The 13,526-nt window shown below is 44.0% G+C and overlaps 1 protein-coding gene across 2 annotated transcripts in view; it reads left to right on the forward strand.

Moving 5' to 3' along the window:
* The first annotated feature begins 4,697 nt into the window (after window positions 1–4,697).
* The window catches only part of KLHL6 (kelch like family member 6), a 70,539-nt gene continuing 61,710 nt past the window's right edge, over window positions 4,698–13,526 (forward strand). For both annotated transcript variants that reach the window (XR_010321066.1, XM_003412879.4), the window contains exon 1: window positions 4,698–5,219. Coding sequence is in view for 1 of the 2 variants with exons in the window: in XM_003412879.4 (XP_003412927.1) it covers window positions 4,927–5,219 (293 nt within the window). In the remaining variant the exon portion in view is untranslated. The remainder of the gene's footprint in view (window positions 5,220–13,526) is intronic.

A 13,526-nucleotide genomic window follows, 5' to 3' on the forward strand; every position in this document is an offset into this window, starting at 1 on the left:
TGGGCAGCTGGAAGCAGCAGCAGAGAGCAAAACTGGACATTGGCTGGGTTGGTGGAAAGAGGCTCTTGGTCAGAGAGGGCTGGAAGACTGGATCCCTGACCATGAAAGATCAAGGCCACAGTTGCATTGGACTGCTGAGGCTAGCTCTCAGAGTGCCTTTCCTTGGGACAGGGATTCCCTTACCATCAGTAGAGAACAGTGGAAAGTGGAAACCATGGACTTTAGACTTAGCCAGACCTGAGTTCAAATCTTTGCTCTGCCACTCAGTAACCATGTGTCTTAATTCAGCTTTTCCCCAAAGATGAGCTTGAGATGAGGATTGGGTGCAAGTAGTTTATTTGGGAAGCACAGTGGTGGGTGGGGAAGTGAGTTGGAAAGGGATAGAAGCTCTTAAAGGATGAATGAGTTACCACTGTGGGCACCTGAGCTTAGTGCTCTGGAAGTCCTTTGAGAGAGAGTATATAACACACTTCAGAACTGTTCCACCAAGGGACAAGGAAGCCAAGGCATTTCTCTAGAAACTCCTGATACCCAACGGTTGAAGGTCACTTTTGGCGGCATTAACCCTTCAGCAGCTGGACAATGAATAAGGAAGACTGAAGAAGAATTGATGCCGCTGAATTATGGTGTTGGTGAAGAACATTGAATATACCATGGACTGCCACAAGAATGAATAAATCTGTCCTGGAAGTACAGCCAGAATGCTCCTTAGAAGCAAGGATGGCAAGACTTTGTCTCGCATACTTTGGACATGTTATCAGGAAGGACCAGGAGAAGGACATCAAGCTTGGAAAAGGAGAGGGTCAGCGAAAAAGAGGAAAACCCTCAATGAGATGGGTTGACGCAGGGGCTGCAACGATGGGCTCAAGCATAACAATGATTGTGATGATGACACAGGGCAGGGCAGTGTTTCATTCTGTTGTACGTAGGGTCACTATGAGTTGGAACCGAGTCAAGGCACCTAACAACAACAACAACAGCAACAACAGCAGCTCTTCTGCACCTCTGGTGGGCCAGCATGAGAATGTTCTTAAGCAGAGAGGTGCTTTTGGTGTGTGTGGGAACCGTCTGTGGGTCACCTCCAGGGTGGACCGTGGGGATGCGGGTGAGGCACTGACAGTGTCTGCTGCAGTAAGTGACCTTGCCTGCTTTCATGTCTCTACAAGGGAGATTAGGAGGCTTAACCGCACTGGATCCGTAGGAACCTTTGGTGTGTTAGCGTTCATAAAGTGCTTATCATAGCTCCTAGAACATAGCTGATGCTCGATATGTGATAGTTTTGTTGTTGTTGCTGTTGTTAGGTGCTGTCAAGTCGGTTCCCACTCATGGCGACCCTGTGTACAACAGAGCTAAACACCGTCCGGTCCTGCACCATCCTCACAATCGTTGCTATGCCTAAGCCCATCACTGGAGCCACTGTGTTATCCATCTTGTTGAGGGTCTTCCTTTTTTTTTCGCCTCTACTCTACTTTACCAAGCATGATGTCCTTCTCCAGGGACTGGCCCCTCCTGATAACATGTCCAAAGTACATGAGACAAAGTCATGATAGTTTTATTGGCAAAAAATTAATATAAGGAGCAGCACCTCTTCCTCTGTAGCTGATTTAAGACTTGTTTTTATCACTATAATTTGTGTTAGAGAAGACAGCCGGCTGGATTCAGAAGGGGAAATCTGTGGCCTTGGGAATAGAGATTTTTCTTGCATGAAGCTACTGACTTTATGGGAACAGTATCTATTTCTTACAAGCATCATAAAGCCAACTAGCCCGGCAAGATGAAATTAGATTGTTTTCTCAGCAGTAAAGCTTCTGCCAATGGCTTGTGCATTTTACTGCCTGAGAGGAGAAATAAAGCTCCCACAGAACTGAATTATTTTACTTAGAGTGATAAAGAATATTCAGTAGTTCATGCTTAGTCGCAGAGCATATCCAGGTCGACATGGATACCAAACAGTGTCTTTTTATGTTTGCACTAAAATCTAATCCTATGGGTAACTCTGTGTATATTTGCCTACTAGGAACACGGACGGTTGGGAGAAGGTAGTAGTTATCTGCTTACTTGAGTGGAGGTCCAACTTCAGGGAGAGAGAGGATAAACAGGATCAGCATCAGCCCAAAGCCGATTCCTATGAGGCGGAGGTCAGACATACCTCCATCCTCCAAGACTTTTTGCCAATTCTGACACCAGCCTCCCATGGCACTCCCTACTTCTCTGCTAGGTCAGATAATTCATTGCTAGGGCTACACAGAGCTCACAGACCACGCTCACGATTATGAGTTTATTAGGGAAGTAACAGATTAAAATTCAGTGTTAGGATCAACTTCAAAGTAACAGGAATAACTCAGGATACACTTCTTTGGTAAGAACAGCTTCTTCTTGGCTGCTGCTGCTGGACCTTTGTTCCTGACCTGGATCCTTGCTCTCAGCCCCGGGTCCTGCTCAGGTGCCTCTGCCCTGCTCAGGCAAGTGTCTCCAAGTTCTTTAGCTCTGCCCAGAGGCACTCCATTCCACCAGCAAGCCTCCTGCCTGAAGGTGCTCAGCTCTCTCGCTCCGCGGGTCAGCAGGCCTGGCCTGTAGGTCCCATACTGCTGCCGTCTGTGCAGACTCCAGTGTTACAGCTCTCTGTCTCCTGGACCTAGGAGGTTCTCAGTGCAGGGACCCCGGTCCAAAGGATGCCCTGTGCTCCTGGCTCTTCTTGATGGTAGTGATCGAGGGATTAAAGGTATTGGCTCCCTTTAAGTCCAGCGGGATGGCAAAACTGATCAATCCCCTACAAGTTTCCATGCACCTTATTTGCATAGTTCCACTCAATCATGTTTTGAGAGTTAAGACCATGGCTAGAAGGGTCATATAATAGCAATTCACTGCACTGCAGGAGAAGTCTCTGGGTCTCGCAAACCGTCAATGGCTTGGCTGCTAATGGAAATGGTAGAGGTGTGAGTCCACCCAAAGCCACCCTGGAAGGAAGCCCTGGCAATCTACTTCCAAAAAATCAGCCATTGAGTACAGTTCTACTCTAACATGCATGGGATCACTACGAGTGGAGATCAGCTCAGAAGTAACTGATTGTTGGGGGTGGGCTTTGGGAGGTATATAAAAATAGCATAAAGGAACTCTGTGAACAGAATCCCTCATGAATGAGGACTTGAGTTTTATTTTATTTTGGAAGGGGAGAGCTGAGTACGGCCAATGTCATTTATAATTTGAGAGGTTTTGGAGGGTAAGGCACCATGAGAGGGATTGGGTTATATGTTGTCCTTGGCCCCATTAAGAGGTGGTGGTAAAGTCATAGAGGTGGAAGGGTTGAGCTCTTCCCAGCCAAGGGGTGCAGGGAGTTAGGGGTGAACATGCCCTTGTGGCAGGCACAAGAAGTTAACTGCATAAGAGCGCTTCACCCTCTTCTAAGCTAACAGAGCCTGGATTTCATTCAGTTATTAGACAGATTTCGTTGATCTTAGAGAAGGTGGCCTAGTTCCAAGCAATGAATCATGTTTGGTCCAAGACAAACATGATAATCCATTTATATTTCCTGGTGTAGCCAAGTGACCCAGGAGAAGTCTGATGGGGGGTTTTGGGAAAGATTTTCTCCCTTGTAAAAAGAGATATCGACATAGAAGAGGCCTGCCCTTTTTCTTCGAGATTTTGGATTGAGGTTGTATGAAAACATGATACTTGGTACTATGGCAGCTGTTAAGTGATTTTGAGGAGACATCTCCATCAGAACAAGGGCGGTAGAATGGAAGAATGGGAAAATCCTATGTCCTGGATGACATCACTGAGCTGCTGAGTCAACCTTGGCCTCTCTAACTCCCGGCTTATTAGAAGTGAGACCCGTATTGTTTAAACTGTTTTTCGTGGGGTATTCTGTTATTTTTCACCTAAGAGCATCTTGACTGATAGAATGTGGGTAAAGGAGAAGTTTATGGGGAATACCAAAGACCCTGAGTAGGCGCGTGATGGTTAGTTTTTTTTTTTTTTTTAATGGGCCAACTTGGCTAGATTATTGTACCCAGTTATTTAACCAGGCACTAATCTAGGTGTTGCTGTGAAGATATTTTGTAGATGTGGTTAACATCTACAAAATGTTGACATGACTCTTGATAACATGGGTGGGGCCTTGTTCAGTTAGTTGAAGTTAAAAGCAAAAACTGAGGTTTCCCAGAGAAAAAGAAATTCTGCCTCAAGGAGGCAGTGGTTATAGGGCCACTATGAGTCAGAATCGACTCGAAGGCAACAGGTCTGGTTTTGATTTTTTTTACCCTGGTTGGCCATCTAAGGGGGAACACCTGGGGTTGGAGTCTGGAAACCATCTCTCCTGTCTCCAGAGGCACATCTGAAACAATAGACATTTTCAGGGGAGGTTAGTGTTTGCCAGGGCCCTGTTTCCCCTGAGCAGTGGGGGAGACAGACAGAAGTTGTGTAGTGCTGATAGAAATAAGGAATGCCAGAGATTAAATGGGTTTCCAAGGTCCCCAAGGGATTGAGTGGAGGCTGATTATGGGGCCTCAGACTCCTCAGAGGAGGGAAGGGAGAATTGCAGCCTGTCCCCATTGCACCTTGGACAACTTCGGTTCTAGAATCACTGGGATTGCAAACGTAATAACCAGAACCAGAGACTTCCTGCTCACGGATGTGAAGTGGGGCGATAGACAGAAATAACCCCATGGCACTGGTATCAGATTCTGAGAAGCCACCCTTCTCTCCCAGAGCCTCCTCCTGTGCCCCCTCTCAAAGCAGGTTCTGCCCCCATGATAATTCACAGAAAGGAGAAGAATAGAAGTGGCTGGTGTTTGTAGCAGCAGATGAGAAAGTGCGAGACTTCCTGTTGGGTGTGTGACAGCTGGTGATAAGTGGAGACCCAGCACAGGAAATCCGCTCGCTGCTGCAATGTGACCTGACTGAGACTTGGCTGCTCCTTCAGTCTGCATGTTGATGGCAGGACAAGGGGGCGCCTGGACCATGGGTGACGTGGTAGAGAAGAGTTTGGAAGGGCCTCTGGCCCCTTCTGCAGATGAGGCCACCAGGAAAAGGGGGGACCTGGTAGAAATCTTAAATGAGGATAAGGTAAAATTTGATGACACCGGACTCTCCTTAATGCTTCAGAATGGTTTGGAGACCCTCCGAATGGAAAACGCTCTCACAGACGTCATCTTGTGTGTGGACATCCAGGAATTCTCCTGCCACCGCGTGGTGCTTGCTGCGGCCAGCAACTATTTCAGGTCAGAAGGCCCTGGACCAGAGTCAGATTGGGTGCAAGTTGCAAGGAAAGTCTGGGTGGGTGTGATAGCCCAAGCTGCTGCGTTTTTGTATCTCTTAAGCTTCGTGCGTCTACTTAAAAGACAGGAAAGAAAGCCATAGAATGCTAGATTTTAGGATTTAGGCCACACTGAAAAAGAGATTAAAAAAAAAAGATTAGCATCATTTAAAAGCAAAATTCATTTGACAGTGAGTCTTCCTTTATAGGGCTTTGTTCCAGAGGATGGAAAATTTACTTAAGTCGTGCATTTTTTGTTTTTTTTCTGCGAAGTCTGACTAATGTGTTGGAAACACAATGTTGTCTTTGTTCATCTATAGGAGGTAAAGTCTAAGGATGTGGCCCCTCTTTTGAGTTGTCAAACGACTTGCTAAAGATTACGAGCTTCTGTATGTGTACAAGAAGCCCTGGTGGTGCAGTGGTTAAAGTGCTGTGTTGCTAACCTAAAGGCCGGAGGTTCGAGCCCACCGGCGACTCCACAGATGTGGCAGTCTGCTTCCATAAATACTACAGCCTTGGAAACCCTATCAGACAGTTCTACTCTGCCCTGTAGGGTTGTTACAATGTCAGTGGGTCAGGTGTGTGTGCAGGGGGTGGGTGGCAAGGGACTGAGGAGCAGTTACACAGGTGCCTGAGAAGCCAGGAGCCTATAGACACAACCAATGCGTGATCTCACGGTGGGAAAACCCAGAGTCAGGAGACCTGGGTTCCATCCCAGTTAGCCAATTCCTAACTCGTGACTGGAAGCAAGTCACTTAACTCTCTGAGCTTCTGTTCTGCCCTCTGTAAGATGGGGACAATGATGAGCACCTCTCGGGATTGCTGGGAGAATTAAATTTGAAAGGGAAAAGGGCCTTACGCAGTGTCTAGCATATAGTAGATGCTCCATATGTCTTTTTTTAAATTCTTCACCTGGTTCTGCTTGGTTTAGCTTGTTGCCGTTGAGTTGGCCCTGACTCATGGTAACCCTGTGCACAATGGAACGAAACACTGCCCAGTTGGACTGTTGTGATCCGAAGGGTTTTCACTAGCTGATTCTCAGAAGTATATTGCCAAGTCTTTCTTCCTAGTCTGTCTTAGTCTGGAAGTTCTACTGAAATCTATTCAGCATCATAGCAACACTCAAGGCTCCACTGACAGATGGTGGTAGCTGCACATAAGGTGTGTTGGCTGGGATTGAACCTGGGTCTCCCGCATGGGAGGTGAGAATTCTATCATTGAACTACCAACGCCTCATTCTGGTTCAGCTATTTGGTGGCTCAACAGTTAAGAGCTTGGCTACTAACCAAAAGGTCAGCAGTTCCAATCCAACAGCCACTCCTTAGAAACACATGGGGCGGTTCTGCTCTGTCCTATAGGGTCGCTATGACTTGGAATCGACTTGACAGCAATGGGTTCAGGTTTTAGGAGTCATTTATTGAGTGTTGGAAACCCTAGTGGCGTAGCGATTAAGTGCTACAGCTGCTAACCAAAGGGTCGGCAGTTCGATTCCGCCAAGCACTCCTTGGAAACTCTATGTGGCAGTTCTACTCTGTCCTATAGGGTTGCTATGAGTCGGAATCGACTCGACGGCACTGGTTTTGGTTTTTGGTTTTATTGAGTGTTTGCTGTGTGCAAGTCCCTGAGGGTAGGACTAGGGGGGATCAGTAACCCAGTGAATACAGCTGGATCCAGTGTTCTCCATATCAGCCTGGCCAAGGTGGGAATCAGTCCCCAAGGGCAAAGGGAATGAGGGAGGCATTTTGGGAACTTGAAAATAACAAACAAACAAAAAATCCATTTCAATTCTTCTTAACAAACTTCTTCTTAACTTTCGCTTCCAGCTGAAGAAATGACAAACAATTAACCTAGGCAAATATCATTGCAAGTATCTTATTTTTCTATTTTTTGAGATGCTTTGGGAGAATCTTTGTTTGGAATTCAAAGAGCAGGCTTGAGTTGTGGGACTGACCAGGTCCCACATGCAGACAACGCAAGGGGACGTTGTGGTCTGCAGGGGTAGTACCTGCTTTGTGCCAGAGAGACACAGTCATCTGATCTGATTTTGCAACAGTGCGATAAAGGTGGCTGGTGGCAGATGAGGAAACGGAAACCCAACGTTAGATACCTGTTCACTGCCGGAGCAGAGATTGGCACATTGTAAAAATCTTTGTTTTTACTGCAATATAAACGGCCACTAAGTTTGGGGCTTCATTCCACAGGAAGTATGTAGAAGGCAAAACACAGACAAGCCATGAAAATGAGTTGACAGATAAACGCGCCATTTACTTCACCAGTATTGGTCACGTACTCAGCCCGTTTCAGGAGTGCATGAGAAGTCAACTGAGCTCAACGCCTGGGCCTCTTCTGGGTTTATTCTTTCTGTTTTGAATCACTGGAAAGCTGCTATCATTAAAGGTATACCTGATTAGCAGTTTTGTTGGTGGTTCAGCTTGGCTATGGAATAGGATCCCTGGCTGTGCTTCCTTGAGAAAATCACTGGTCTTCTCTGGGCCTTGGGATACAAACCCACTGCCATGGAGTTGATTCTAACTCATAACAACCTTATAGGACGGAGTAGAACTGCCCCCTAGGGTTTTCAAGGCTGTAATCTTTACAGAGAGTCGACTTGGCAGCAGTGGTTTTGGTCAATCTTTATAGAAGCAGGCTGCCACGTCTTTCTTCCGCAGGGTGGCTGGTGGGTTCAAACCACTGACCTTTTGGGTAGCAATTGAGTGCTTAACCACTGCGCCATTGAGGCTTTTTGGGCCTAGTAATACTCACCCCTAAAAACAAGGCTTTTGGGTTCAGGTTCCTTCCAACCCTGCTGATCTAGAATACTTAGGGGTGGTCTCTCTGCCAGTCCTCTGTGCTTTGGCAGGCCTGGAAGCTGGTAGTAAAATTATGAAGGTTCTTTTGTCTTTATTCATGGAGAAAATAAATATTGTCTACTAAGTGACTGAACCATAATTTATTTAACCAGTGTCTAATCTTTTGCTGTTACGATGTTGCAGTGATTAACCTGATACATGTGCCATTTCCCAGGTGTGCAGGAGTGTCTGGGGGTTACATTTTTAGGAGACGGATTGATGAGTCAATGAGAAATGCGTCCAAAGTCTCAGTAGACATTGCCAGATACTTAGAGAAGATCGCTCTGCCAGCCCTCAGAAGCGGTGGCAGCAATGAGAAGCTGGTGTACGTATCTGCCTGACTTCCAGAACTGCCTGGTCCTGAAGGGAAATTCCTTCTATTCTTTTCTTGAGAGCAGTGACTTTGGATTCTTACCTTGGAATTTCCAAGATGACTTTCCTCCTACAGTGAATGCAATCCTGGAAACGGAATTCTTTCATCCTGTCTGCTGCTAATAATAACTTCTCTTTGTTGATTACTCCATGTGTGTCAAAGTAGAACTGTGCTTCCTAGGGTTTTCAGTACCTGGTTTGTTGGAAGTAGATCGCCAGGCCTTTCTTCTGAGGCACTTCTGGGTGGACTCAAACCTCCAATCTGTTGGTTACCGGCTGAGTGCGTTCACCGTTTGCACCACCCAGGTCCTCCTGAGTCACATACACAACCCTACTTAATCTTCACAAGAACTCTTCAAGGTAGGGAATTTTATCTTCACTTAAGAGACGAGGAACCAAAGCCTGTAGTGTCAGAGTTAGTGAGAAGTGGCCACGTTGGAATTTGGATTTAGGACTAACATTAAATCTGACATGGCCTCACTGCCTCTCTGGCTTTGTTTCTGATGTTTTGAAAGGGGCAAGGTTCCTCTTCTGCTCATACTTCAGTTAGTCTGCAGCCAGAAGTCTTCAGATACAGTCCTCTGTGCTTGGTAGGGCCTGGAAACTGGTTGTAAAATTACATAGGCTCTTTTGTCTTTATTCATGGAGAAAATTAATATTGTCTACTAAGTGGCTGAATCGTAATTTATTTAACCAGGCCCCTATCTTGATGGACATTTGGATTGTTTCTGATCTTTTGCAGTTACAACGTTGTAATGAATAACCTGATACATGTGCCACTTCATACGTGTGCAGGTGTATCTGAGGGTTACATTTTTAGGAGACAGATTGCTGAGTCAATGAGAAATGCGTCCAAAGTCTTAGTAGATATTGCCAGGTTCTTCTCCATACGGGTTGACTCGTTGTTCACTCCTGCAAACCATATAAGAGAGTGACGGTTTCTACACAGCCTCACCAACAGAGGGTGTTATAAAATTTTGGATTTTTAAGAATTTGATAAATGAAAAGTAGTTTCTCAACATAGTTTTAATTTGCATTGCTCCTATTTTGAATAAGGTCAAACATCTTTTTATTCATTTAAGGATCATCTGCATTTCTTTTTATTTGAATTGTCTCTTTATATCCTTTGCAAATTTTCATGTATCCTTTTTCAATGAAATTCTATTTTTACTTGCAAATAGTTAACAAAGTCAAATAATAGTTTTAAAGTGTCTGAAGTATTAAAGTCAAATTGTATTTTAAAAAAAGTATTCATAATGAAAAACGAAAATTTTGCTTCACCTCCTCTACCCTTCAGTCTCGCTCCCTGGAGCTCCCCATTTTTATGTTTTTAGCTGTTTCTTCTCATTGTTATGTAGCTGTTAGGTGCCACCGAGTTGGTTCTGACTCGTAGTGAACCTATGTACAACAAAACAAAGCACTGCCCGGTCCTGTGCCATCCTCACAATCATTGCTATCTTTGAGCCCATTGTTGCAGCCCCTGTGTCAATCCATCTTGTTGAGAATCTTCCTCTTTTTTGCTGACCTACTTTTTCCAAGCATGATGTCCTTCCCCAGGGACTGGTCCCTCCTGATAATATGTCCAAAGTACATGAGACAAAGTCTTGCCATCCTTGCTTCTAAGGAACATTCTGGCTGCACTTCTTCCAAGACAGACTTGCTCGTTTTTCTGGCAGTCTGTGGTATGTCATATTTTGAGTACCTTCCAACTGGAGATGCTCATCTTCGGGGTTATATCAGACAACGTTCTACTGCTATTCATAAGATTTTCATTGGCCACCTTTTTAGAACCAGATCGCCAGACCCTTCTTCCTAGTCTGTATTAGTCTGGAAGCTCGGACAAAACCTTTCCACCATGGGTGACCCTGCTGGTGTTTGAAATACGGGTGGCATAGCTTCCAGCATTACAGCAACATGCAAGCCCCCACAGTACGACAAAGTGACAGACGAGTGGTGGTTTCTTCTTATTCCCCCTCTATATTTTTACATAATGTAGTTATACTGCTCCTTCTTGATTTCTCGATGTTAGACATTATTGACTAATTTCCTATTCTGTCACATGCAGATTTAACATTTATACCTAACTTCTTTATCATATTCTTCCCTTCTCTATAATCTCTCAACAGAGTGTTATCACAATTTTTGGATAAATCCATGTTGAGAGTTCACATTATTATGTCCATAAAAACATTGTTCCCTGCCGAGCCAAATTGTATGATACAATTACACCTCCTTTTTTATAAGCTTCTGTCTTTCCTCAAGTTAATAATTCACTCCTTTTCCCATTTGCTTAATTAATTGAGTATCTTTTGCTAACAGCCTTTCAGGACCACCATTCACGTGATCTAATGCATTAGAGAATCTACCACTTCTATTTTCCTTCCAACTGTCCTCATTTCCATCATCCTACACATGTTCTCCAGACCTGCTGCCCAACTATTGTCCAGGTGCTTGCCCCCATTCCAGCAATTCCCTTTGACTCTCCCACGTTGGAGCTATTCTTCCTTCATCCCATATTGTCCTCTTTCTTGGCTGATTCTCTTATTTTGATGGAGCACATCCTTCAGTAGCTTGCTAAGAAAAGGTGCCTGGGAAGTAAATTTTTGAGGGCTTGAATGTTAGAAATATTTTTATTCACTTGGTGTGGTGAGCTCAATGATGTCCCATCGACCACCCTCACCCCCTAAAATGTCCATGTCCTAATCTCTGGAACCTGTGGCTGTAACCTTACATGGTAATGGGGACCTTTCAGGTGTGATTAAGTTAAAGCTCTTGAGGTGGGGTGATTATCTTGGATTATTCAAGTGGGTCCTAAAAAAAAAAAAAGAGGGCAAAGCCCTGGTGGTGCAGTGGTTAAGAACCTGGCTGCTATACAAAACATCAGCAGTTAGAACCCATTAGCCAGTCCTTGGAGATCATGTCGATCAGTTCTACTCTGTCCTATACAATTGCTATGAGTTGGAATCTACTTGACGGCAATGGTGTTTTTTTTTAATGAATAAATAAGTAAACATGAATATATATATATGGCAGGAGGATGGGAGTTAGAGGGAGGAGATGTGATGACAAGAGCAGAGCTTGGAGTGATGTACTCTGATGATGGAGGAAGCAACCACAAGCCAGGGAATGCAGACGGCCTCTGAACCAAAACCAAACCTGTTGCTGTTAAGTCGATTCCAGCTCATAGTGAGGTTTCCAAGGAGTGTCTGGTGGATTTGAACTGTTAACATTTTGGTTAGCAGCTGGAGCTGTTAACCATTATGCCACCAGGGTTTCCAGACAGCCTCTAGAGGCTGGAAAAGGCAAGGAGGCAGGTCCTCTCCCAAAGCTTCTGAAGTGAGCCTGACCTTGATTTGGGGTCAGTGAAACCCATTTTGTACTTTTGATTTCTAGAACTGTAAGATAATACATTTGTGTTGTTTTAAGCCACAGAATTTGTGGCTATATGCAGCAGTCATAGGAAGCTAATGCATTTAGTTATAGAATTCTAGGTGGAAAATCATTTTCCTTCAGGATTTTGGAAACATTGCTCCATCGTCTTCTATATGCTTATATGGCTGTTAAAAGTCTGTTGTCCTTCTAATGTTTTTTTTCTCTCTAGAAATTTCTAGGATTTCCTCTTAACATTTTGATATTTCACAGTGATGTGTGTGTGACTGCAAACATTGAGCCTTGATTCAGTGGACCCTTTTAATCTGGAAATATACCCTTTAGTTTTAAGAAATTTTCTCATATTATTTCCTTGATAAGTCCATGTTCACTCTCTTCTTTGTTCTTTCTCTGAATCACCTGTTAAGTGGATGTGAACTTTGAAAACAGGGCATCCATTTCTCTAACTTTGTTTTCATCCCTCTCCTTTTGTCCATCTGTTTTATCTTCCAACCTTCTGCTGTCTAATTTTTCATTTCTAAGATCTTTCTTATTTTATGATCATTCCTTTTTATAATAGCCTTTTTATTCACATGTAATGTACGCCATATTTTTATGTAATCTCTCTGAGGAATATTCTTTTTAAAAAAAAAAACTTTTCCTTGCACTGTTTCTACTTCCTCTGTTTCTTCTTTCTCTTTATTTTAGTTTCTGTCTTTTACTGTAGAGGCTTTACTGAAATGTTTGGTGGTTTTTGAATGTCTGTTCATATTTAAAAGTAAAGCACAAAAAAATCAAATGGAAGCTTTCTCTTTCTGTGTGTGGGGGGAGCTGGGAGAGTGGTTTAGGATGGGGGGTTTGCTACGGAGTCATTGGAGGCTGAGCTCACTTTTTTTGGTAGGGGGGAGAACTTCAAAATGTCAGTATTTTGTCCTTTCCCTACTGCTTTTAGTTTTCTTAAAGAAGAATTCTCCATCTTCCTTCCTGTGGGAATATAAGCCTAACTGCTTATATTTTGAGGAAGGAAGAAGCTGGGGTATATATATCATCGTTCAATTTTTAAATTTATATTTAATTATCCTGTTTTTTGTCCCCCACCCCCACCCCTGTGCCTGGTACCCAGGAAGCAGGCACTCCATTGGTTGAATTTCTCCAGAGAACAAACCTTCTGTCTCCTATAAATTGCAGAGGGGTTGTTGCCTTGATTGGCCACATAGTGATATGGACTTGAGTATAGGGAGATGTACCTGCTTCTTTTATACACAGTCTCAACCTGGTTCCCTGCTTTTGGTTCCATGATGCCTCCCTATCTTCTAAGGTGTCGTCAATTCCTAAGTCTTTCTGGGGTTCTCTGGAGAGAACGAGTGAGCATCCCTCTTAGCTGGCATTTGGGTTTCACCTTTCTCCACTTGGATCTTACCTATGTTTGAATCCTACCAACTCTAGGAGGAATTCTGCAATGGTAAGAAGTAGGACTTATCCCAGGCTCAGGATTTATGTAAAATCGATCTTCTGTGGATTTCTCTTAGACCCGATGGATAGTAGTGGTTATCTTATTTTCTTGGGTTGCCATGACAAAATACCAGAAAGTGGGTGACTTTAAAGAACAGAAATTTATTTTCTTATGGTTCTGGAGGCTAAAATTCCAAATCAGGATCTTGGCCGTGTTGATTCCCTCTGTG

The sequence above is a fragment of the Loxodonta africana genome, chromosome 1 (assembly GCF_030014295.1).
Source record: "Loxodonta africana isolate mLoxAfr1 chromosome 1, mLoxAfr1.hap2, whole genome shotgun sequence".
In the NCBI taxonomy this organism is placed as follows: Eukaryota; Metazoa; Chordata; class Mammalia; order Proboscidea; family Elephantidae; genus Loxodonta; species Loxodonta africana.